A 27,663-nucleotide genomic window follows, 5' to 3' on the forward strand; every position below is an offset into this window, starting at 1 on the left:
CTGGTGTCATACCTTCCTGCCCTCCTCGCACTCACGCTTGACCCAATGCCTGTTGAGGTAGGAGCAGATGCCGTTGAGCACGCGCGACGAGAACTGGTACTCCTCCCACTGCTTGGTGTAAAACGCCAACACATCCTCGCCCATCAGGTCGGCGCCGTTCTGTGGGCATAACGCATTGTTATGTACCTATTTTACATTAATAAAATATTAATTTCTTAAAATGCACACAACTGCATGCCCCGGACCGGATTCGAACCTACGCCCTCTGAACCGAAGGCAGTGGTCATCACATCTCTTTCATAGAAATTGGCCGACTTCACACATATAGAGAATTCTCTGGTATGCAAGTTTCCTCACGATGTTTTTCCTTCACCGTTTGAGACACGTGATATTTAATTTCTTAAAATGCACACAACTGAAAAGTTGGAGGTGCTTGCCTCGGACCGGATTCGAACCAGCACTCTCCAGAATCAGAGGCAGAGGTCATATTCACTGGACTATTACGGATCTCTATTATTATTTACTAGCGGACTCCCGCAACTTTGTCCGCGTGGAATTCAGTTTTTACAAATCCCGCGGGAACCATAGATTTTTCCGGGATGAAAAGTATAGCATAGGTGATCCTGTGTAAAATCTGTTTCCATTCCAAAATTTAGCCAAATCGCTTCAGTAGTAGCGGCGTTCAAGAGTAACCATCATCCCAACAAACATCCATACAAACTTTCGCGTTTATAACATTAGTAGGATTTAGCAGACGTCATCTACCCATATTCGGCTCACTGCTGAGCTCGAGTCTCCTCTCAGAATGAGAGGGGTAAGGCCATTAGTCCACCACCAAGGCCATTAGACCACCGGATTGGCAGACTTCACACACGCAGAGAATTAAGACAATTTTCTGGTATGCAAGTTTCCTCACGATGTTTTTCCTTCACCGTTTGAGGCACTTGATATTTAATTTCTTAAAATGCACACAACTGAAAAGTGGGAGGTGATTGCCTCAGACCGGATTCGAACCTGCACCCTCCGGAATCAGAGGCAGAGGCCATATCCACTGGACTATCACGTATCTCTATTATTATTTCCTGGCGGACTCCCGCAACTTAGTCCGCGTGGAATTCAGTTTTCACAAATCCCGCGGGAACCATGGATTTTTCCGGGATGAAAAGTATAGCATAGGTGATCCTGTGTAAAATCTATTTCCATTCCAAATTTCAGCCAAATCGCTTCAGTAGTAGCGGCGTTCAAGAGTAACAAACTTTCGCGTTTATAACATTAGTAGGATTTAGCATACGTCATCAACCCATATTCGGCTCACGGCTGAGCTCGAGTCTCCTCTCAGAATGAGAGGGGTAAGGCCATTAGTCCACCACGCTGGCCCAATGCGGATTGGCAGACTTCACACACGTAAAGAATTAAGACAATTCTCTGGTAGGCAGGTTTCCTCACGATGTTTTTCCTTCACCGTTTAAGACACGTGATATTTAATTTCTTAAAATGCACAGAACTGAAAAGTGGAAGGTGATTGCCTCGGACCGGATTCGAACCAGCACTCTCCGGAATCAGAGGCAGAGGTCATACCCCCCCGGGCTATCACGGCTCTTCGGTAGGATTTAGCATACCTTGAGTAAATTAATAAGGTAGATCCTCAAAAACTCTCGTAGCCTCTTGTACAGCTCCAGACCGACCAGCTGCGCGCCGCCCTGAACCTGTCCGCCCTGGAAACAACAACTTTGTAAAACTGTGGAATAGAAATATGAACTTGGGCAACGAAGTCCATTATGAACATTGAATAATTAATTTATTTAAATTGTTATCCTTAAAAAGTCGACAAATCCTCTACTATGTAGCTAATTGTACGCCTAATGTATTCATTAAAAGTCGGCATTCAATGAAATAGCTAGGGCGATAGTTAATTGAGTTAGAGACATTCACAGTTTGTGACAACAACCTGGTGTGTTAAAAGTCAGCCCTTTGACAGATCAGGGCTAAGGTAAGCAAGAAATAAAATCAGTAATCTATACATAATTCCTAATAATATCCCTACAAACCAACCAAACAAAAAAATTCACGGCTGGGCTCTTATGATAAGGTTGTCCAATTTATAAATCTATTTTCAGGTGACAGTGATGACTAACTTATCCGAGACTTGGTTGCTAACTGTGTCGCCCTCATAAGACGCCTCAAAGTTACTCAGCTCAGTTTCTCTGCGAGATCGAATCAAAACTGAGGAGATTCGCAAAAGAACCAAAGTCACTGACATAGCTCAGCGAGTCGCGGAGCTAAAGTGATAATGGGCAGGGCATATAGTTCGAAGAACCGATGTATGTTGGGGTCCCAAGGTGCTGGAATGGCGACACCGCACCAGAGAGCGCGGTGTTGGTCAACCCCCCACTAGGTGGACTGAGGACATCAAACAGGGAGTCGTTGGATTCAGGCTCGAGACCGTGTTGTTTGGAAGTCCATGCAATGTCATGCATAGTTTCTATGTGTAGGTCCATCGACTTTTAATGATGACACAATTAATGTTTACTTTCAGGTGTCCAGTAATTTGTGAACTCACTCAATCAATCCCACAACTCACACTAACCAAATGTCAAAAATTCATTAATTGAACTAAATGAAATAAATTCATTAATAAAACGACACTCACCTATCTCGTTAAACGTAGCGAACAGTGTTTGGGCTTATTGTATTTTAGGGACTTCTTTGAATACTAGCGTAAAATGAACGGCCAAGGCGTCTTATTAATTGGACAATTCAATCAGATCAACGCCAGGCCGGCCTTCTCATCCGTTGCCCAGTGACGTGTTCACTTTGGTAACATATTATCATCTGAAGACGAAAGTCTTCAAACAGCGCGTGTTGCCAGTGATGATCTACCTTTAGCGAGTTATGTTTGGTTTCTATGTGTGATCGAATCAGAAATGAGATCCACATGACAACTAGTCTCTGACATAGCTCAGCGAGTCGCGAAGCTAAAGTAGCAATGGGCAGGGCACATAGTTCGAAGAGCCGATGAACGTTGGCTTCCAAGGTGCTGGAATGGCGATCCCGCACTGGTTAGCGCAGTGTTGCCAAACCCTCACTAGGTGGACCGACGTCATTGTTTGACTAACATCCGTTGTTTGTAATTCCATGCAAGAGGCCTAAGTCTAGCAGTGGACATCCATCGGCTGATAGATTACATATCATCATCACAATTAGCCAATTTTAATTGCCTACTACAGAACCAGGTTTCATATCCCCTCTCCTTTAAGAAGGGGAACCTGGCTCTGATTTGGCCGTTAAAATAAGACTGATAGTGATGAAAATTTAATTATTTTCATACCTGTTTCCTTGCAGCAAACGGGGCCTTGCTGGCATTCGCTCTGGACATTGGCGAGTTGTTCTGATGCACGGACGTACAGTAGTTGTACACGTGACTGTGGATTTATATAGTCAAGGAAATGGTCAACATTTGAACTAAATCGCCATTACTTGCAGTGTTGCCAATTTGTGGAGAATTTCCCATATTGCGGGGAATTTCAATTTTAATTCTAGGCATCCTATATTTTAAAATATGCAATTAAATATTTATCTATTGATAAATAAATACACAATAAAATAAAAATGATTGTCAATAATTATATTCCAAAAAACTTCTAATACAGATAATATCGCAAAAGTACTAATTTGGGGATTTTTGCTTGTAGTTTGTGAGATAACTACTTAACCAATATTGAAAATTCTTTTACCAATAGAAAATCACGTTATTTGTTAGTGGCATAGACTAAAATTTATACACGGGAACGGCAACACAGCGGTGAAACTTCTTTCTGCTGACTACTTTTATATACATTTTATTATAGAAAAGGATACGTATAAAAGTCCATGTATCTGTTTCTTACGATGTGCTGTCGTCTGTACACCAGCTCGATGCCTTCTTGTAGGTCGCCCCATATCTGTAACATGTGCATAAGAGTCATAACTAGGGTAAGCAGCATACATACAAACTTCAACATAGAAATCTCCTCCAATAGTATCCAGTGTAGGCAATGTATTTTTGCATCTATGGAGTGCACTTAGTATGATAGTGAACAGGACAGATGGGTTTACGTGCTTTCGCAGGCACGGTGTAACACTGCTTACACTGGGTAGCAGTTGAGAAGGATGGAATTTTGACGAAGATAAGCCGTCCCAAAGAAAAGGAAATTCATACCGTTTGATTTAATCTCTGGTTTCTAATACATCCATACATGTATTCATTACAATGATGAATATGTGTGTATGGATTTTTAAAGGTAACCAGCCGGGAATCGGCCTGTATAGAGTTTTCTCCGCTGCTGGGTAGCTAATGAGAATTTGTTGGAAGAAAATTCCATACACTGACAAGGATTATAACCCATCCTAAACAGAACATTTCCGATTCAGATAAGTTTACCACTGGACTAACGAGGTAGAAATAAGCGGAAAAAAAATATTCCTTACAAGCTAGCCATTGATTACATTCTCACCTGGTGGTAAGTGATGATGCAATCTAAGATGAAAGCGGGCTAACTTGTTAGGAATAGGATAGAAATCCACACCCCTTACGCTGTGTATTTCCAGTGACCCTGTATATTTGTCATGCGTGCTCACGTATGACAAAGAAAAAATGCAACAGATGAGATCGAACCAAACACCTTTCAGATTTCAGTCCACTCTTTAACCGTTGAGCTATTAGGTTTTTTTTATTATTATTAATTACAAATTAGCCCTTGACTACAATCTCACCTGATAGTAAGTGATGATGCAGTCTAAGATGGAAGCGGGCTAATTTGTTAGAAGGATGAAAATTCACACCCCTTTTTGGTTTCTACACGACATCGTACCGGAACGCTAAATCGCTTGGCGGTACGTCTTTGTCGGTAGGGTGGTAACTAACCGCGGCCGAAGCCTCCCACCAGCCAGACCTGGACCAATTAAGAATATCTCAATCGGGCCAGCCGGGGATCGAACCCAGGACCTCCGTTTTGTAAATCCACCGCGCCTACCACTGCGCCACGGAGGCCGTCAAATAAGGCCGGAGTAAACATTATTTGCAAGTGCGAAGTTTTAATGAATTGTTAATCTTCTTTATGAAGTTGTAGGTAACATTTATTGTCCATTGTGTAATTTACACGTCTTTATGTAATAGTTACGCTGCAATTAACACTTTCTTTAAACGGTCACATAATAGTTGTACCTACAGCACCTAGACTTACCTATACCTATTAATTTACGCAGGCAGTTTCTATTGTAAACTAGCGGACGCCCGCGACTTCGTCCGCGTGAAACCCTACCCCTACCCTAACTATCTTATATCCGTCTCCTGGTTCTAACCTATCCCTCCATCAATTTTCAGTCAAATCGGTCCAACCGTTCTTGAGTTATAAATAGTGTAACTAACACGACTTTCTTTTATCTAAATAGATTTTTTATTGAACAGACAGACATGAAAATTAAAATAAATGTTGTTTTTAGCTGTAAAAAATCTTCTATCCTAAATATTTGGGGTTTTGTAAAAAGGAAAATCTGGGAAATGTTATTGTTCGTCTCTTTATCTCTGGAACGCGTTATTGTATGAAATGAAAGAACTTCATGGCACATGATGATTTTAGTCAGACAGACAGACACATACTTATAACGCCCCTCTATTTGCGTCAAGGGTAAAAAAATAAAAAAAAATTAAAAATAAATAAAATCCTAAATATATCCTGGAAATTGAACCCTAACCCAGTTTTAGGCCTAACTGCACCCGAGTCAAAAAGTCATGAAAACTGCGTATCGATGGCTCAAAAATAGACCACGGTTCACGCTAATTCACGCTTGGCGCTTTGAATAATCCCGTAAAGGTATATTACAAAAAAAAAAAAATAACGCTAAACGATATTTTTAATGTAGATCTTGGAATCGGGCCAAAGGAGTGTCTGCGTCTTTATGAATAAAACTCTAACGAGTATTTTAGAGATTTTATTTATGTTTAGAAATACCTAATCTAAATCTATTTACTATTTATATTTATCTTATATTTTCCTTCCAATAGTTCAACGGTAAAAGGCCATCAACAAATTAAAAAACGGAACCTTTTTAGAGTTGCTTGGTTGTCCATGTGTCATGGTTGTCCCCATCGATATAAATCGTTAGATGGGCCCTTCCATACTAAAGACTGCACAATTTTATGTCATTACTCAAAGACGTGCACGCACATCTTATCTTAGTACGTAACAAGCGCATGCTGTGAATGGACGTGGACTTGAAAAAATATTTACTGTTTTTTTTTTTTTTTCAATCTCTTAATTATGCCTTCGTGTTAATTTTAGAAGTGTAAAAACACAAGCTACAACATGAATAAAGAGAAATGTGTTACGAGTGATGACGTACTCAATGTGGGAAACCAATCACAATTCCGCGACGCTTTGAGGCCCATCTAACGATCTACGATCGATGGTCGTCCCTATATTTCTAGGACGCGTGGAGGTACGGATTTGAAATTATAATCATATAGACACTAAGGTCCACAGTTCCATAAAGCTGTGAAAAAATGTAAATTCAAAGTTAATGGAAAAATAAAAACCGGACAAATACGGATCGGACTCACCCATCGAGAATTCCTTACATATTTGGTTAACCTCGATGATTGATTACCTACTTTAAATAAATATTTGTTTCTAGCTGACGCCGCGCGTTTTCACCTGCGTGGTTCCCGTTCCCGTAGGGGTACGGGGATAATATGAAGCCTATAGCCTTCCTCGATAAATGGGCTATCTAATACTGTAAGAATTTTTCAAATCGGACCAGTAGTTCCTGAGATTAGCGCGTTCAAACAAACAAACAAACTCTTCAGCTTTATAATATTAGTATAGATGACTTAGTTACAAAATATAGAGTACCTAATAATTATCGTTTTCAGGCTTTTCCCAATAAGTACTTTTGTATTACAAATTTTATCATAAGTACGGAGCATTTTAAGTTCACAATATGACGGTAGACTATAATATCACGAGTGAGATTATAAACTAAAGTATTTTACAATCTAACGGTGACATGTACATCACAAATATCATCCACATATAGTATGCAATATAGTATTGCATGTACTGTTTATGACATTGATAAACATTTTTCCTTTTTTCATTCTCTCCGTGTCCAAAACTATTATCGTCATCATCCCACATTCGGCTCACTGCTGAGCTCGAGTCTTCTCTCAGAATGAAAGGGATTAATTAGGCCAATAGTCCACCACGCTGGCCCAATGCGGTTTGGCTGACTTCACACACGCAGAGAATTAAGATAATTCTCTGGTATGCAGGTTTGAGACACGTGATATTTAATTTCTTTAAAATGCACACAACTGATAAGTTGGAGGTGCATGCCCCGGACCAGAATCGAACCCACACCTTCGAAGGCAGAGATCATATCCACTGGGCTATCACAGCTCTCGAAAAAACTATTATACATCACAAATATCATCCACATATAGTATGCAATATCGTATTGAATGTACTGTGACATTAAATTAAAAAAAAAACATTTCTTCTCTATCATTCTTTCCGTGTCCAAAACTATTCACATCAAAACAAGTTTCCTTAAACTATATAATATCCACAAAGTTAATGAAAATTCAGGTGCAGATTGAACGTCGCAGTTTCCGCCAGCTAATCGTCGTCGACCTCTAAACACGCTTAAAGAGAATTGTGTTTAACGCAAAACAAAGGCATACAGTTAGGTGTTACGCAAAATAACGACGTCGGCTCGCGAAATAATCGAGATTACATACGAATGCAACTGTGGAACTGGGTCACCGCTGACTCCGCCGACTTCTGTGTAGGTACCCTAGTGTTTACACACTTTTTGCACATCTCATAACTGTTACTAGATATTCTTAACACATCGGCCATTTTGTCACGAAAATCCGACTAATATTATAAACGCGAAAGTTTGGATGTATGTTACTTTTTAACGCCGCAAGTACTGAAGCGATTTGGCTGAAATTTGGAATGGATACAGATTTTACTCTTTTTATCCCGAAAAAATCCATGTATCCACGAGATTTTTTTTTTTAATTTTTTTAAAACTGAACAGAATTACCTGAAATTTGAAGTAGAGATAGATTATAGTCTGGATTAACACATAGGCTACTTTTTATTCCGGAAAAATCCATGGTTTCCGCGGGATTTGTGAAAAACTAAATTCCACGCAGACGAAGTCGAAGAACTATATCTATACATCTTCTTTAGTGCGTGATAGTGATAGTGTTTTTTAAATATACTTAAACAATACACATCACTATCTAGCCCCAAAGTAAGCATACAGAGTGGCTTGTGTTATGGGTGCTAAGATAGTTGATATTATATAATATTCATATACATTTATATACTACATATCAATAAATACTTATATCTATACTAATATTATAAAGAGGTAAAGTTTGTAAGTTTGTAAGTTTGTCACATTTTTTAAATGGGGTAATCTTCGGAACTACTGGTCCGATTTTAAAAATTCTTTCACCAGTAGAATGCTACATTATCGGGGAGTGCTATAGGCTATATTTTATATTGGTATCATATATAATAGCCGAGTTATCACAGTTTTTGTCATACATTTCGGACTGAAAATCCTCTTAAACAGACTTATTCGCATGCGCTGCCTTAACTATTGTGTATATTGAAATTAATGTATGAAGACTTTATGTATCTTTAAAAGTTCTACAAAAAAGTCCGCGACACCATATATCTATCTTCTATATATTAGCAGATATAGTACCTTTTGTGTTTTAAAAATTATTAATTTTATATACTTAGGTTTATGTCATTATTAATACAACTAAACTTTAATCCTTATTAAAATAAATTATTTAATAATCACAAGGATATTATGGAGATAAGATTTGCCCTTTACAGTATGTTAATTACTTAAATAGTTTCGGAGATAATACAAAATTTCTAAAAGACGCAGAAATTCCGCTATATGACGCCCGGCGCTTTCATTTACGTAGTTCCCGTTCCCGTGTGAATATGGGGATCAAACATAGCCTATGACACTCGCAAATAACGTAGCTTTCTATTGGTAAAACAATTTTCCAAATCGGTCCAGTAGATCCAGAGATTACCTCCTACAACCATACGAACTTTACCTCTTTAGGTATATTATTAGCATAGAGGTCTTTATTTCTCTTGGTCATACCACCACTCTCGAAGGTCTGAACCGATTTTGCTAAGGGTAGGAGTAAGATAGAGAAGTGACAGGGTAGGGTAGGGTACGGGTAGGGAAGCGTAGGGGTAGGGTAGGTTTAGGGCCGGGTTTAGAGTAGTGGTAGGGTAGGGGTAGAGGTAGGGTAGTGGTAGGGTAGGATAGGGAAGTGGTAGGGTAGAGGTAGGATAGGCGTGAGATAGGGGTACGGGTGGGATAGGGGTAGGAAAGGGATAGGGTACGGGGAGGGTAGGGGTAGGATGGGGGTAGGGTGTATGTAAGGTACGGGTAGGGTAGGGGTAGGGTGGGGGTAGGGGTAGGGTAGGGTAGGGGTAGGGTATACGTAGAGGTTGGATAGGGTAGGGGTAGGGTAGGGTAGGGGTAGTAGTAAAGTTGACATCGAAATTTACGCGGACGAAGTCGCAGGCGTCCGCTAGTAATGTATAAATACACACAGACACTGGAAATACCCATGCTCATCACACAAATATTTTCCAGTTGTGGGAATCGAACCCACGACCGTGGATGCAGAAAGCAGGGTCACTACCCACTGCGCCACGCGGCCGTCGATAGTGTGTATCGCTATTAATATTTTTTGCAATAAAAGGGTAGTGTTCATTTAATCTACGGAACCCTACACTGCGCGTGGCCCGACACGCACTTGGCCGGTTTTTTGTCATATAGGCTGATAACATAATAATAAAGAAGAAAAGCATGAGGCGCACAAGCATAGTTAATTACAGTGATTTTCAGATAGCATGGGTACGGTGACAGTCGCTTGTATGACGTTCATAATACTTAATAAATCTATACTAATCTATACTAATATAATAAAGCTGAAGAGTTTGTTTGTTTGTTTTGTTTGTTTGATTGAACGCGCTAATCTCAGGAACTACTGGTCCGATTTGAAAAATTCTCTCAGTTTTAGATAGCCCATTTATCGAGGAAGGCTATAGGCTATAGGCTATATGTATTATCCCCATACTCTTACGGGAACGGGAACTACGCGGGCAAAACCGCGCGGCGTCAGCTAGTACTTAATATTATTGTGAATTGCGGCAAACTTTCAAGAGTGAAACGAACTGTCACCCGCACCATCCTACACGAAACGAACTGTAGAGTATTATTTACCTTACCAACTACACGAGTATATCGAGTGACCACCTACGCGTTAAACCGCAATCATTCTATTAACGGTTTGTCATTGACCCGTTAATGAGATACGCATTAAAATTATTATTGTGGTGTTTTTATTATGTACAAAGTATATCTTAAGCGTACATCACTAATCACTCATCGAGTCGCGAAGCTAAAATGAACAGGACACATAGTTCGCAGAGCCGTAGGACGTTGGGGTCCTAAGGTGTTGGAATGGCGACCCTGCATTTGAAATTGCAGAATTGTCGACCCCTGCTTGATTGACTTACTTCAGGCAAATTACTGATTTTTTTTTACATATTTGTCTATGACAACTTAGCCGTTGATTGCGATCTCACCTGATATTAAGTGACGTGACACGATATCGTACCAGAACTCTAAATCGCTTGGCGGTACGTCTTTGCCGGTAGGGTGGTAACTAAGAAAACCTCAATCGGCCCAGCTGGGGATCGAATCCTACGTCTTGTAAATCTACGCATACCACTGCGCTACCACTTTATAAAATAAGGGAAGTCTGGCTATAGCAGGCTCTCATATTTATTTCAAAAGAAAGAAAGAAAGAAAGAAAGAAGAAAAGATTTTTTTTCAAGTATTAGTGCTCGCCGCGTTGCAACGACTTGTGGTACGGACAGCTTCAGTGTGCTCGTGGCGTTCGAGGCGTCTACATCTCTTGTTGTGTAATTCTTTATGGGTTACTTGGGATAGGCGGGGAGAGTGACTTGAGTGGAAAAGGGGAGTGTTTGTTAACAGTCAAAGGATCATTTAACCCTACACACAACGTTCACAAGTGCGTGACTCCACTCAAGGTCATTCTCTGCCATTCTAGAGTCTTATTTTAGTTCCAGTTTTATTTGTTAATTAAGTTGTCCTGACAAATGTTGTGAATCATAACCTTTGTTCGACATTAGTTTTCTTATTTTTGTAACCACTTCTGAGTCTGCTAAAATTAGTAGATTGTTAGTAGGTCTTCGTTTTCACTTTTCGGATAGACCTACACTCACGTCTGAATGGTTTTAGATGACGTCGTTTTAGACTGGCGCAAAATCGACCGATAAATCATTCAACAAGTCCACTTAATGTTGCAGATCGATTTCCTGCTATTTTCAGTCTATTTTCGTTTGTGATATTTTTGTCGTGCAATCTCACTATAATATGAATGGAATGTTTATTTACGCTGTAGCGGAAATACATACTAAGCTGTATAACCGACTTCAAAAGGGAAGAGTTTGTCGGAATATTTTTTTTTTCAAGTCTATTTCCCGACTGCACGAATATGCGAAGAAGATTATTGTCGGATTTTTGTCGGATTATTATCGGATTTTTTGTCGGATTATTGTCGGCTAATTCATGTGATTATTGTAGGTAAATTGTAATAATGTATGATTTTTTTAAAATAGAGCAACTGTTGAGTTTCTTGCCGGTTTCTTCTCGCAGAGCCTTCCGAACCGGTGGTAGAATCTTTACAAATAGTCAACTGACGTATCAAACAAAAGTGCTTGTAAACTGAGCCTACTTGAAATAAATGAATTTTGTTTTTTTTTTTTATTGTCGGAGTATACTTAAGCCAAACTCGATGTGCAATGATTATCAACAAACAAATTAAAAATGAAGGTAGAAAACGTATGTCAACATCAACCAATATTCGGCTCACTGCTGAGCATCTGATAACTTGATCACGTGACCTGTCAATACCCAATGTCATTCTCAAACATTGTTAAATTTTCGAAGCGTTAGCGTTTGTAGAAAGAGAATCGACTTAATTTTCGAATCTGCTGCTATATATGTACATGGCTACAGCCTACAGGCCCTAATAGTGTTATCAGACGTCAAGCAGCGCTGCAGGTATGTGAGCTTACTTGATCGTCAGTGGCTGACATTAGTATAGTTATCGAAAAAACGTAGGATATTGAACGATATCATGACTAGACAATCAGGGCACTTATAAGTTATCTTTATCTAACTTTTACACCTACATATTAATTTTGCTAAATCATTGATAAAATATAGAGAAAATAAACAAAAGGCTTTGTATTCAAAACAATCCAGAGTATAATGTGAAAGTAAGTTTGTCTGTATGTTACCTTTTCACTTTTCAATGTGAGATATTTACCAATAAATATGTTGATAATTTTTAAGTCTATTTAATTTACTAGTCGCGTCAATGAAGCATTTTCCTCGGCAACCATGGATTTTTGCGGGATGAAAAGCCTATGTGTTAATCTAGAGAAAAATCTATCTCCATTCCAAATTTCAGCTAAATCGGTTTAGTAGTTGCGCCGTTAAAAAGTAACAAACATCCAAACATCCATTAAAACTATCGCGTGTATAATATTAGTAAGATAAAGAAACCTTTTGAAGTAGAGTCGGAAAGATTTATACTGTTTAAATAACATAGATTTTAAATAACATAAAAACGCGATTTAAAAAAAAACATCAAAATCGGAGCTGTTCTTGAGAACTTCCGAAAATTGCTTGTTCTATGTGATCATGGATGCGAGAATACAACGGCAAATCAGAAATTAATCAGTTTAAGAATTACTTTTTTCTTCAATATTTTTGTAGTTTTAATGTTAAGGTGAGGAATTTTGAATTTTCCTATCTTCTAAGAAATTTTCAAGCAGCGTGATGGGTCTAAGCTCCATAAGACCAGGGCCTGGTCTATTTCTACTGACTACTATTTAAAATTATATCATACCTACTCTCGGAAAAGATTGAAAAGTAATAAAAGTTTCGAATTCACCAGTTAGCCCAGTGGATATGACCTCTGCCTCCGATTCCGGAGGGTGTGGGTTCGAATCCGGTCCGGGGCATGCACCTCCAACTTTTCAGTTGTGTGCATTTTAAGAAATTATATATCACGTGTCTCAAACGGTGAAGGAAAACATCGTGAGGAAACCTGCACCTGCAGAATTCCTTAATTCTCTGCGTGTGTGAAGTCTGCCAATAAGCATTGGGCCAGCGTGGTGGACTATTGGCCTAACCCCTCATTCTGAGAGGAGACTCGAGCTCAGCAGTGAGCCGTATATGGTTTGATAACGACGAATTCTAAGCTCGCACTTGAGTTGTACAAAAAAAAAACCTGTTACAAAATAGCCCCTCTAAAATCGTATCAGAATCCCTCCCATCACAAACGTGATTCTTAAACTCCATCACGTGTTTAAACACGCGGCGTGTCTCGTGGGAAGCCCGTACGGGACACTCGCCTCATTGCAGCTTACTAATTGGATTCAATTATCGAATTTATTAATAACTAAAGCACCAAAGTCTTCTAAGTGTAATCGCTTATTTAAATGAAGTATTATGCAAGTTAGTAGTCAAGTAGATTGAGGGCCTGTTTAAGAACTTTCTGGTAAAATCGGATAGTCTAAATGTAAAATTTGTCACTTCATATTAAGCCAGATTTACATTTGTCTGACGTGTCGTGTCGTGACGCATCAGAACAGAATCGGTATCATACATTGACCCTCACAAATATGCCTATGACCCTCACAAACATGGCTTACTAGTGTTAAAGAATTTTCAAAATCAGTTTCAGTAGATCCAGAGATTACCAGGGGCACTGGTATTTCTTTGTTTTTCGTGTTGAGTAAGTGCCGATGGCTCTATATGGGACCACTATAGAAAGAAAGAAAGAAAGAAAGAAAGAAAGAAAAAAAGAAAGATAGAAAGAAAAATGCGTTTATTTCAAAATTATGCCACACATCACAATATCTCCAGTACACCATGCCATCCAGGACAATACCCTGCGATGTGTGGCATAACCCAGAAAATGGCCCCCGTTCAGCATAATTCTACGTGACCATTTGAATTTATAGCGACACCGGGGGGTTTGGGCGAGCGCAGAAGCATCGCATGATGAGACCCGAAGGCTGAAATAAAGATAGAGGACGGAACGACTCTCTAAGGGCGTCTCCTATGAGACTCGGACCTCGGCTTAGAGGGCCATTCGGGAGGGTGTAACCGTGACCTGAGTGAATCAGTCCGGACGCCCCTGAGATCGTGAGTTAGAAAACCCACGTCCGGGTGACGTTAGATATCGGGGACCTCGTCTTCGCCGGTGAATTGTGATTGGTGTGATTGTGTTGGGAAACATTGTCGGTCGTCATGTCATCGTCTGTATCGTAAAGGACGTATTAAATTAAATTAAACTATGTGATTAACGCATGGATTAATTTATTGACATACACACACTCACACATTCCCCCACACACACCACAAACACACAACACACACATACACACCCAACACCACACACGCATATTCACATAATATATATTGTAATTATTTTGAATTATATAAACTTAGTATTAAGAACTTACCAACTAACTTAACTTTACTACCTAACTTAACTTGTTTGTCACACACTTCATAAATTGTTATATTCTTGTTTCACTACTGTGGAAGAAAGTGATTACCACAATACAGGGAATCCTAGTGTGGAGATCACAGACTTATGTAAATTATTTTTATGTGTACTAGTGAATCAATAAATATTATTATTATTATTATTATTATTATTATTGGGTGGCACTGGTAATTTTGTAGGGACAGCACAAAGTTTTCCCTCTTTAAACTATTCAAATTATTCAAAATTCTTTTATTGAGCTTCATTTTCATACCAAATATATGACGAAAAGGCAACTGTGCTAACAGCATTAAAAGATTTTGTACTACAACTGGCAGAATCTATACTAATATTATAAAGCTGAAGAGTTTGTTTGATTGAACGCGCTAATCTCAGGAACTACTCGTCCGATTTGAAAAATTCTTTCAATGTTAGATAGCCCATTTATCGAGGAAGGCTATGAGCTATATATTATCCCCGTGTTCCTACGAGAACGGGAACCACGCGGCGTCAGCTAGTATTAATATAAGTAGATTAGATATTTACCTGATCCAAGTCAATCGGCCGAGACGGTTGAGGATTTTTCAGCAGAGAACTGGAAGAACTCATTGTCTCTCAGTGATTGCACAGCGGCCCGGAACACATAAGACGGCGTCACTTGATCACAGCTCACTTGTTATTTACAATAACATAATCATTTGGTACTAAACTCTGATTTAGGGCACTGTTATGTAGTTAGCTGTGGGTGCTGGTTTCTGGAACAAAAGAAACTACATTATAGAGGTTTTATAATTCATCCTCATTGTTAGCAACACATTTTTGGCTTACTGTTGACCACGAGTATCCTCTCAGAATGAGAGGGGTTATAGGCCTTGATCAACCACGCTGGCTAAATGCGGATTGGCAAACTTCACACACACAGAGAATGAAGAAAATTCTCAGGTATGCAGGTTTCCTCACTATATCTTTCCTTAACCATTTGAGAACCGTGATATTTAATTTCTTAAAATGCACATAATTGAAAAGTTGATGGTTCATGCCCCGGACCGGATTCAAACATATGCCCTCTGAATCAAACGCAGAGGTCATATCCACTGGGCTATCACAGCTCATAGGTTTTATAATCACAATTGAAAAGTGAAGAAAAGAAAGTGGTTAAGTTTTGGTTCGAAAGACAATGGTTGTTGTGAAATTATAGGCGGTACGTCTTTGTCGATAGGGTGGTAACTAGCCACGGCCGAAGCGTCCCACTAGCCAGACCTGGACTAATTAAGAAAACCTCAATCGGCCCAGCCGGAGATCGAACCCAAGACCACCATCATGTAAATTTTGACGTCCACGTCATTTTGACGGCCACTGAGGACGTCAAATAGTGATTATCATAGGCTATGTTACATCTCCGTATTCTAACAGGAACGGAAATTTTCGCGGGTGAAACCGCGTGGCGACTGATAGTCACTAATATACCGAAAGTATGGTAAGTTTTTCACTTTCTGTACATTAAAAAATAACTATTACAAAAGTACATTAACAACCATTTTCCTTATTGATACATCACTCTAAATGATTGCCTGTAATAGAAATAATTGCTTTTACTTTCACTGAAAAAGTTAATACGGACCTAATAGTAATACTTTGTACAATTTGTCAGTTGATTTTATATTTTTTACAAGTTAGCCCTTGACTACGATCTCACCTGATGGTAAGTGATGATGCAATCTATGATGGAAGCGGACTAACTTGTTACCCTTACTTCGGTTTCTACACAACATTGTACTAGGACGCTAAATCGCTTGGTGTCTTTGCCAGTAGGGTGGTAACTAGCCACCACCAAAGCCTCCCTTGTCCAGCAGTAGATGATCATCAGATGATGATGATGATTAATATGATGATGGAGATCATCATAATCAGAACGTATTCATGTAAGAAAATCCATTCAATCAACTTTGCATCCTTGGTATTAAGGAAGTAATGTGTTTTTTACATCCTTTTAAAATCACCTTGATAATGTTACTTTCCCACTTAAGTTATTAACCTCTTGTTTAAAACAGGTTTAATACAAATCTCTTTAAATTATTTCAATAATTTAATAACTATCAACAACACCTGTAGTAAAATTTACTATCAGATAAAATGTTTTAAATCCACACTATCCTTACTAATGTTAAAATTTCTAAAGTAAACCTGTCCGTCTGTATGTATGTCTGTATGTAAAATGTTATTCATGTATGTTACCTTTTCACAGCTAAACAACTGTACCAATTTTGATGAATTTTCTGTATGTATAATGATCTGTTGGACCTTAGAGCAGAACATAGACTACTTTTCATTCTGAAAAAATGCATGATTACTGCGGTTAGTGAATAACAGAATACTTAACAAAGTTGCAGGTGTGCATAATGCTCATGAGTTTTGTATGCTTTTGTTTACTAAGGAATGTTAGGCAGAAGGAATAAAATGAATAACTTATTTTAAATAAACATTGCTTATGACAGAATAAAACTTGGGAGGGAGCCGCTTGATGCTGGCGGCTCAAGAATGTTGTTTGGAGGTCCATGCAAGAAGCCTATGTCCAGCAGTGGACATCATTCGGCAGATGATGATGATGATGGTGATGTACAAAATTTTGCAGGGCAAGCAAGAAACATGTTGCCCTGCCCTAGGCCTGCTAACCTGAAGCATAGGTATTAAAACTATGCCTGTAATTTCACCAGTACAGTGAAATTACAGGCAATGGATCTGACACAGCAATGCTGAACAAAGAATGCATGATAATAGTACTTGTCTCGAAAAGCAGTATCATAAAGATACCTATTACTAAGTACTTTGCACCTATACTGAAGCCATATTCAATGTGCAATGTTTACTAACAAACAAATTTGAAACGAAGGTAGAAAACGCACATCATTTCATATGTTATTTATTTTAAATTACGTATTTTTTTTTATAAAATGTTATTCAAAATATATTACTTAACTATAACTATATTTAATAGTTGTAATTTTATTAATCAAATTAATATTGATTAATTTAAGAACAAGTTAATTATATTTATTATTAGGTGACTAGCAATTTTTAACCTCACTTGTAATTTGTTTGTTGGTAAACAATGAACATCAACAGGGCCGGACCGTCCATACGGCGAACGGAGCGGTCGCTCCAGGCGCCAAATCCTAGGGGGCGCCGAAATGGTAAAGACAAGATCGAAAAGAAATTTATGTGATGAATTTACGTGTGCGAAAGGCGCCATAATTGTATCTCGCTCCATTCTAAAATTTACCTCGGTCCGGCGCTGAACATCAAGTATGCTTTAAGTATAGAATACTTATTGCAGTTTAGAGTAATATTGGGTAAAATATGTGTAAACCTCAGCCTGCAAGTTTGTTACTTTTTGCACAAACTTTTTTGCAGTTTTAAACGGAAATAGGTTTTGAATTGAAAGGCAAAGATACAACACAACACATCTCATGAAGACAAAATGACATATAATTGTCAACCAATAGCACAATTTGAAGTGTTGGAAATTCAAAGTGGACAAGAAGTTTAGTACATGCTATATCTATTTTGATAATCTCTACACTGTTATAAATGTTTCCTCTATGACTCCTCTACATATTGCCACATTGTGTGTGTAACGTCTATGAAGATGGTGAAATGAGATGTGATGTGATGAGATGTTGAGAAAGATTTGTTGTCACACTGATAAGTGACTGTGTGCAGTTCATTTATAGACAACTAACATATGCCTGTAGCTTTGTGTGAAATTCTGTTTTGTTAATGAATGAACTAACTAAAAACAGCTTTGTGGTTAGGCAGCAAAATCTCTATAACTTGCTTAATAACCTTTGCTTGTCTAACGGCAGCAAGTTCTATATTAGAACGGGTATCCAAAGCTGCTCGACTAGGATCTTACCAAATTTGGCTAGGCAGGGAGAACAACACGAGCGGAAAAGGAGAGTGTTAATCGATTTTCAAGGAGTTCCTTAATCATATGTAAATTGGTCACAAGTCCAGGGCTCAGAGTTTTTCTCTCTGGCACATGATGGATGCATCCGCACGATGAATCCATGGATTGTTAATATTTGTCTCAAATCCTGCGGGTGCCATGGGAGTTTCTAGGATGAAAAATAGCCTATGTTCTGCTCCAAGGTTCTATTTATATCTCTACCAAAGTTCATTTAAAAGGTTCAGTAATTAACCTGTGAAAAGGTAACAGACTAATAGACAGACAAAAAGACTTTGAATTTATAATATTATTATTGATAATGCAAAGGTTTTGATGTTTCACTAGAGATATAAAATAATAATTTAGATATAGGACTACTTACAGAGATCAAAAACAAAATAAAAATAATCATAATACAACAGGAAAAGAGAAATTTCATAGAAACAAAGTCACAGCAGTCGTTCTATACAGTTTATTTTATGCATAAAAAAGGTAAACTCTTGGTATCTATTAATAAAATCACTTGCACTATTACACAAGACTAATAATAAACTGTGTCAAGAGAACAAATGAAAACCAACTGCATTTCCAAACAAAAACCCGCCTAACAGTTATGTCCATTCAAGCATAAAAATATTAACATATTGAATACGACGGTGAAAAAAAGTAAAAACAATTTTCGACGTTACAACTTTCTATTGAACTCGTCACCGTAATAACTCGGAAAGTTACAAGTAAATGAACATTAAAAAATTATTATCCGTCTTAACGAAAGGAAAAATTAAAAGTATCACAAAGGAATCGAGATTTTGCAACTTGCAAGGGCAAACTTTGTGTTTTTTTTTCTCTCACTTCCTTCACGAATCTACGACTTACCTTTTGTAAAGCCTTAGAAAAATATCAACATGGCACCTTTTTATACACTAAATTAAACACTTAACTAAAGATTTTGTAAATAAAAAACGTTATTAAACACTGATTTCATCACTTGCACGAATATTCAATACATATGTATCATGAACGCGATGTAACATCACCTGGGACGGTCATTGGATTTATCTGACAATTTGACAGATATTTCTTATTACACTACCAAATTAAATATCACCAATCAACTCACAGGCCTCACAGGTTAATACTTAAAAATGTGTACATTCAAATTTGTATCATTATACTTACGTAGGGATAACTCTTTTTACACGGTCATCAACCACATTTTGTTTTATATTTATATCAGCGAACAAAACTAAAACGTTTGAAAATCACTCAATACAATATTGTACAACCTAATTTTATTTAAATATAACTCATAGCTGTGAAATAAAGTTTTAACATAGGTCCTAAATTTATTAGCTATTTCACACAGTCACTTCATAAATGAAAAGACATCCGCGAAAGAGCAAGAACTAGTGCATTTCTCTATGAGCAACTGAGACAACAATATTGATTCGTATATTGTCATCAATGACTGCTAGATGTCGCTAGTTTCATAAAGCTGCGTTCAATTTACGTTAATAAAGAAATTAAATTCCTAGAAATTGTCTAACCATCCGATTACCCTACCTTTGTTACTCGTATTATTTCTTTGCAAATCTTTATCTTTGCAATTTGAGAAAAGAAGCATATTTAATTTAAAACACATGGCTACTTTAGTTCATGAAAAAATACGGGCCATATGTCTATAGCAAAGAATACACATCTACGAGTCTATGGGCAGTGGGGAAAAATGACACTGACAACTTAACAAGTGACAGTGACATTTGGGTTAACAATAATAATAGTCCTGCTGGTAGTTCTAATAATTTACTAACTTTTCGTTTTCATACTGGATTAATATTTAGAATACAAATTTTTATTAATTATCTAATAATTCAGATTAACCAGAGTCTTACGAGTTGCGATGTGCTACGTGATAATAACCGGCCGCAGTTTAGCATGGTTGCTGTTGAGTTTGGTCGCGTTTATGCTAATTTTAACCGGTATTATGACTCCAAAATGGCTTTTAGGGCAGCCTGAAGTGTCGAACGAAAAGAATGTTACCAAATTCTACGTTCCCAGTGTTGGAATATACAATAGGTTTGTCTTTATTTTCCTGTGTTTTCTCTTTAGACTTATAAATTATTTATGTTTCACAAATCTCTGACTCTGAACAAGTGAACTGTACGATATAATCAGGCGTTAGAGATAAAACAATACAAGACATAGTTTTTGGGATTGAAAACTATTAAGGTGAAACTAGGCATCTGCTATATGATAACAGATTAAAGTGTAATGTCACCCACTGACCATCCAATAATGGATCTCAGATGTCATGTTTTATCAGATGTCCTGCTGTGAGCGCTACAAACTCATGATCCTATTGGATGGTCAATGGCTGACTTAATATATATCTACATTACAGATGTATTCGCATGAGACATGACAGTTACAACTGTGCACCATTTTCTCTGTATGGCCTGGCCACAGATGCTGAGGTGTATCCGAAACCTTGGAAGGCAGCTTTGTTCTTCTTGTCTTTGTGTAAGTATAAGTCTTCTTCTTGATGTAGCGTTTCACTGCTTTTGGTCTATGGAATGCCCACTGGCCCATACAACGTTGGCCCAGGTAACTCAGGTATACACCCTGTGTATAACTAGGTACATGGAGAAGATAGTATGATGTATAAATAAAGATCTGGTTAAATAATTGGCTTAATAAAATTATGTTTTTTTGAAGAAAAATACATTTTTTATGTATGTCGCCAGTGTACCAAAGAGTAAAAAGTGTAAAAAGCGGTGAAGTAACATTTGAAGCTGTATTATTTTTCTTGTTGTATTATTTTTTTCTGTTACCAACAAGCTTAACAAACAAGAAAACATAAGTTTTAAAAAATATCGTAAAACTCAGGCTGTATGGTAAATTAAAAATATCATAAAATGTTGTAGCAAACTTTTTTTTTGATAAAGTAGGAATTTCATTATTAAAGTACAATTATCAAGATTTTTTTAGGTATAAGTAAATTGCCAGGTTGTTAGGATAGGCTTGGGCTGGGATGGGCCTTTCCCTTTCCCCTCCAATACTGGTTGCTGCTAGGTACTGCAACAGTTAAGTATAATTAAGTAGTCGTCATCAACCCATATTCTCCCAGAATGAGAGGGGTTAGGCCAATAGTCCACCACGCTGGATTGGCAGACTTCACACACGCAGAGAATTAAGAAAATTCTCTGGTATGCAGGTTTCCTCACGACGTGATATTTAATTTCTTAAAATGCACACAACTGAAAAGTTGAAGGTGCATGCCCCGGGCCGGATTCGAACCCACACCCTCCGGAATTGGAGGCAGAGGTCATATCCACTGGGCTATCACAGCGCTTAAGTAGTAGTATAAAGAAATTAAGTTTTTCTATACAAACTTAAGCTGAATAAATGACTTTATTCTTTAATTATTATTATTATTATTATGATAGTCATTAATTTTCAGGTCTGGTAAAATATGCTCTTGATGATGATGATTGTAGTATAATTTGTGTTTCAACTATTTTCAGGTGCAGCCATACAATTCGCTACAGTCCTGGGTGGTGTAATGGCGTGTTGCGTTCAGTCTGTTTTCAAGAAGAGCGTCATTTCTTTAGCAGGAGCGACACAAGCTTTAGGAGGTTAGTATAAACACTGGACTGTCAGAATAACAAAATAGCTGGGACTGAAGGGATCACAAGGCAGAGTCAGACAACAGAATGTTATTGGTGGGTTGACAACATATCTAATTTCACGGGCAAAAACTGGCTACTGAAGACAAAAGATTGATCAACATTTTGAACAGTCTTTTGCAGCATCTTTAGGGGATTTTCACTGCAATAGACCGATCAACTTTTTCATTGGTCTTTTGCAGCACCTGGAGGAGACCTTCACTGCAAAGGGTTCTTTTTAAATAAAAGAAATAAGAACATTTAAAATTATAATAAAATTATTAAAAAAAATTAAAACACTTACTATCTAATCAATTGTTAACTACTGTAATTCATACTGTAGTTTTTTAAGTATTTTGTAAATTATATGCATTTTAAGAAATTAAATATCACTGCTATTTTTTACTGACAAATAATAGGAAAGCTAAGCTAACTAATCCTAATAACTACAAATCATGCCCAATTTAAATTAAAAAAGTCAAGAATAAGCCTCAAAGGGCCCAGCCAGTTGCCTTGACTGGTGACAGAAGGGCTGACTCATTTTTCGCATAAATGATAACTTTAAAAATTAAATTGATTCCAGGATTTTTTGGAGTGCTAGGACTGTTGTTATACCCCTGGGGTTGGGGATCGGCCAGAGTCAAGAGGTTGTGTGGTGAATATTCAGAGCCTTATATACCTGGAGAGTGTTCTATTGGTAAGATTCTTGTTTTTTTTTTTTCAACTTTACTTTTTACTTTGCTTTCTTCTTTAGCCCTTGACTAAACCCGATGGTAAGTGATGATGCAATCTAAGATGGAAGCGGTCTAACTTGTTAGGAGGAGGATGAAAATCCACACCCCTTTCGGTTTCCACACGACATCGTACCGGTACGCTATATCGCCTCACGGTAAGTCTTTGTTGGTAGGATAGTAACTAGCCACAGCTAAAGCCTCCCAGCAGCCGTATTATGCAATAGTTTCCTAATCTATTACTATAAGTATTTTTTATATTATTATTATTTTACAGGATGGGCCATGTTTGTGACAGCGACTGGTATAGCACAGATATTCCTCGCCAGTGCACTGTCAAAGACAGCTGACAAAGCAGCCAACTCGGACAAAGTGCAGTTCCAAATGGATGAAGGCAACCAATTGATATGTATCGCTTGATAACGCCATCTGTGGGCCGAGTAATTGAATCTCTGCGTGCCATTTGTAAAGGTATTGGCACAGTATCAATTTGAACTCCATCCACTTTTTTTAAATGGTCTGAAATAGTTCATTATCGTTCAACGAGACTAAAAAAAAAATTCATATGTTTTTGAGACGTGATTACTTGAAAATTTTAGTTTTTAAATATGTTTTTGACAATACGAGCCAAAACGCCTGTCGGCCTTTAATAGTCTATATTTCAACTGTTTCATGACGTCACTAATAAATCCCATACAAATGGAGATTTGACAAAAATATTAGTTAACAATTAGTTCGACGTTTAGTACAAGTGTGTTTAGTTCAAGTATGTTAGTGACGTCACAAAATGGACGACAGCGTTTTTGACGTTTGGAAAATTCGATTAAATACGCGATATTTAAATTAAGTTATAAAGGAAACTTAACTTTTATTAATAGATATCGATATATTTCGGACCCTTATTCCATGTACTACACGAAATTAATATTGTTTATATTAAATTTGTGTCAACTAACCTATTTGTATGAAATTCCATACTGCAACACAATAAAATCAGCTGTGGTTTGTGTTGCATTATGGTTAGGCTTAAATTCATTAATTTTTATTAGGTTTCATTTATACCGTCAACCTCGAACATTTTAATAGATATGTCAATAGCGCGACGAAACTGAGACTGACGAAAGTGGCTAATTGTCTTAATTTCATATAGTGTCATTGTGAATTACGAAACTTGTTTAAACAAATACTACCTAAATATTATCTATAATGTCGAGTTGTGTATTCAAGAAGTGTAAAAATCATATAAACATCAATATAAATGTGCGCTAAGTCAGATTTTTTATAGGCACGTAACATATCTAATTGTAGAAAATATCAAATATCAAATCCTTTATTTGCTGATGCAGTTTACAAGGTCTTAACAAATAAATATAAATCCTTGGTCAACCTACGATCGGCAAGCCGTAAACGCCAATTCTCTTAGCCGTAGCCAAGTTAACGTCTAGCAAACGGCGAGGCAATACGGCGTCGATCCCTTTCCGAGTTGATATGTGTGCTAACCTTTAAACTAGGCTTCCTTAAGGCTGCTACTAAGGCCTATATGACGATTTGAATGTATGACTGCATATTTGCTGTTTTGCTTTAATATCTTGTAAGTTATTTATTCAAAAAGTAAATAGTTAACTTTGTTGCAAAGAAGATGGTCCAAAATTGTGTACTTTAATTCTTTTGAAATAATATTCATTCTCTCCCAAGAACTGCAACAATATTAAGGGTAATAATGGCGGATTAATGACCTTTTCAACGCAGTAGTCGATTTGATGTTTGCTGTCAATTGTCATGTCATAGTTGTTTAAGGGCGCCATCTTGATATAACTCAAAAACTTGGGTTTTAATTTTATTTATTTATTTTTTATTTAGTTAGATTTTGATAAAATCCTTGTATTTTTAAAATTGTAATCATCACATCAAACATATAGGCTGTTTTGGTGCGAAACTTGGCAAAAACAGCATATTTTTTGTTGCAATTAAAAAAAAGTACCTACAATTTGCTCGATCGGCGACTCTGAGCCTTCTCATGAGAACATTTTAACTATTATATAATGACTCTTAAATATATAAAATTAAAATATTGTACCTATGTTTCCACGCTTCGCTCTACTGAACAAAAACCTTTATTCAAATAGAATAAAAATAGAACTATATAAAAACATCTTTCTCTTACGATAAATCTTTTTTTCGAATATAAGTAGACTGATTTTTTTTTGTGTGCCGCATATTCTTATGATTATTTTATATTTTTTAAACGATTTCTAAAATTTTTTTTTGATCTTAAAAGTTATTATCTAATACTATTGTAATGATATTATTTTATATGTAGGATAATGATCTTTCATAGTAATCTGTTACCGATATCATTTATGTTTATGAAAAGTCGTAAAACAGAATCTAGCATTGAATTTATCATTGCGTTTTATATTTTCTATTGGCGAAATTGTCTAATAGACTATAAGTTTTAGACTTAAACTGACAAATATTCTCAAACTAACCATAGACTGAAACTTAACTTCCATTTTATACATATACACCTATATTGTCTATAATATCTTAGTCATAGGTATAATGATAATTCCATAATACTCACATAAATAGAAATATTGAAATAATAATTAATGTGACCAATGTTTATAATATTTTTTATTGGTGCTTTATATAATAAAATTGGCCAGTGCAGTGCTATATTTTTTGGCTTTAGATGTATCAGTATTATTATTTTTTTTATTTGAAATTCTTAAATTTATATACCCATCAGAACTGAGGGTATATCTTAAGGTTTTTATACTTATCGGCTATGTAATTTAAATGTTAAAAATGTTCCATTTAGGTACTATGCTTTGTCGGTTTATGTCAATAAGGTATATAATAAAATAAAAGTAACCAAGTATCTCTGTAATACAAGAGTATGATCCCATAGTATAACTATATTTTTCTTTTTATCTATATAAATAAAGTCTGTATATAGCTTGCGGGCGACGGGGGGAACTGACTGCGTGTGTGCCAAGTCGAGCGCGTGGGGGGGGGGGGGGGGGGTGGGGGCAGTGTGAAGGATTGCGCAGGTATGAAATCATGCGAGCGGGGTATCGCTTCCCCCCTCCCGACCCGCGCGGACCGTCAGGACTGTTACGAACGAATTCGCCAAGCTATAGCTCTAGGGTTACGGGGTTGGACTCAAATCTGACAGGTCCAGGGATCTATTCCGTCTTGGACTACTTTCCATTCTTGGTATTTTAACTTTGGTTTTCTATCTCCGTTTAGTTAAAAAAATAAAAAATATTTCCTAAAGTTATTAAAAGGCGTTTGTTTTGGTATATATAGGAATAGACCGACAATGTATACCTACTTTTGAATTGAAATTATAATTTTGAATTGAATTAAAATTAATTTAATTTATTTTAATATACGAATAGATGTATCTACATTTGCTTTTAAATATATTCTAGTGATTAATATATTTTTACTTGATGTATAACTTTTATAAACTAACCCTATATGTATAATTTAAAATAGAATAGGTATTCTTAATCTTAAGACTTTACAACTTCAAAAACCTCTATTTTAAAGACATTCAATGTTTTTATAACATACCTTCTATATGTATAAAGTAGGTATAATTATGTATCTTTGTTAGGTAAAACAATATGTACAAACTTGTGTTTTCCCCAAACAATGATATCGGATTGTATTTAAACAAACTACAACACATTGTGCCTTGCTTCAATTTAATAGTTTCATTATAATGTGACCCGGGTTTCTGCATTTGCGGTCGTGGCTTCGATTCCCACAACTGGGAAAACACACACTTGTGTAATTCTGTATGCGTTACTTGGGATAGGCAGAGAGTGACTTGAGTGGTAAAGGGGAGTGTTAGTTAACTATCAAAGACTTAACCCTACGCACAAAGTTCACGCACGTGAGTCCACTCAAGGTCATTCTCTGCTAGTCGATCTAGTTCTCTTTACGAGATAAGTCCTTGACACATGCTAGCTTGATGATTTTTTATATGATCTCGTAACGCCATCTGTTAGTTTTGAGGCAACACTAATATATCATCACCATCACAACTTTACTCATAGGTGATAGATATTATTAATAATAATACATGTTGCATTTATTTTTTATATAAAAATTATGAACGATGCCTATACATATAATATCTTGTATCTCTATATTGTTAAGGGAACTTAAATTAAGAAAATATACAACTTTTTTTGAAATAATACCTATTTAAGATCTTAATTATAGAATGTAAGTATTTTATACTTGAACTATTTTTGTCTGTATTTTTACACATTTTAATTATATTATATTAATACTATGCAATATAATTATATTATACAAGAATATTTTGTTGTTTTATTAAAAAAAATATATAACTTAAAGTAAGTCGTTGATCCAATGTTGAACCTATACATCGGATCACGAGCTCCTGGGTTCGATTCCTGGGTCAAGCTATGAGATACTTTCTTTTTTTTAACCCCCACACTAAAAGAGGGGTGTTTATAAGTTTGACGTGTCTGTCTGCGGCACCATAGCTCCTGAACGGATGAAGCAATTTCAAATTAGTTTGTTTTGTATGAAAGGTGATTTATATGCGAGTGTTCATAAACACATTTGACGAAAATCGGTTGA

At 36.8% G+C, this 27,663-nt stretch overlaps 2 protein-coding genes across 4 annotated transcripts in view; one reads left to right on the forward strand and one right to left on the reverse strand.

Annotated features, from left to right (window-relative positions):
• Positions 1–20,019, reverse strand: part of LOC112055541 (cullin-1) — a 43,411-nt gene extending 23,392 nt beyond the window's left edge. Inside the window, exons 1-6 of one of the 3 annotated variants that reach the window (XM_052887183.1) lie at positions 19,818–20,019; positions 15,239–15,447; positions 3,859–3,941; positions 3,329–3,422; positions 1,620–1,715; positions 13–159 (exon numbers count right to left, since the gene is read on the reverse strand). In XM_052887183.1, the coding sequence (XP_052743143.1) occupies positions 13–159; positions 1,620–1,715; positions 3,329–3,422; positions 3,859–3,941; positions 15,239–15,301 (483 nt within the window). In that variant the 5' untranslated portion in view covers positions 15,302–15,447; positions 19,818–20,019. Of the gene's footprint in view, positions 1–12; positions 160–1,619; positions 1,716–3,328; positions 3,423–3,858; positions 3,942–15,238; positions 15,448–19,020; positions 19,046–19,514; positions 19,701–19,817 lie in introns of those variants that run through there. The other 2 variants (XM_052887184.1, XM_052887185.1) reach the window with 2 other exon arrangements.
• Positions 20,020–20,383: 364 nt separating this feature from the next.
• LOC112055543 (LHFPL tetraspan subfamily member 2a protein) lies at positions 20,384–27,377 on the forward strand. The gene is made up of 5 exons (XM_024095713.2): positions 20,384–20,714; positions 21,040–21,158; positions 22,163–22,273; positions 22,887–23,000; positions 23,312–27,377. The coding sequence occupies exons 1-5, from the start codon at positions 20,539–20,541 to the stop codon at positions 23,452–23,454; spliced, it is 663 nt and encodes a 220-aa protein (XP_023951481.1). The 5' UTR covers positions 20,384–20,538; the 3' UTR covers positions 23,455–27,377.
• The last annotated feature ends 286 nt before the right edge of the window (positions 27,378–27,663 follow it).

The sequence above is a fragment of the Bicyclus anynana genome, chromosome 18 (assembly GCF_947172395.1).
Source record: "Bicyclus anynana chromosome 18, ilBicAnyn1.1, whole genome shotgun sequence".
Lineage (NCBI taxonomy): Eukaryota > Metazoa > Arthropoda > Insecta > Lepidoptera > Nymphalidae > Bicyclus > Bicyclus anynana.

Bases quoted from the DNA above. Each gene is read 5' to 3' on its own strand.
- LOC112055543 (XM_024095713.2), top strand. From the start codon at position 20,539: ATGTGCTACGTGATAATAACCGGCCGCAGTTTAGCATGGTTGCTGTTG. The intron at 20,715-21,039 runs GTTTGTCTTTAT...TCTACATTACAG, and splicing joins AGTGTTGGAATATACAATAG to ATGTATTCGCATGAGACATG. The intron at 22,274-22,886 runs GTTAGTATAAAC...AATTGATTCCAG, and splicing joins AGCGACACAAGCTTTAGGAG to GATTTTTTGGAGTGCTAGGA.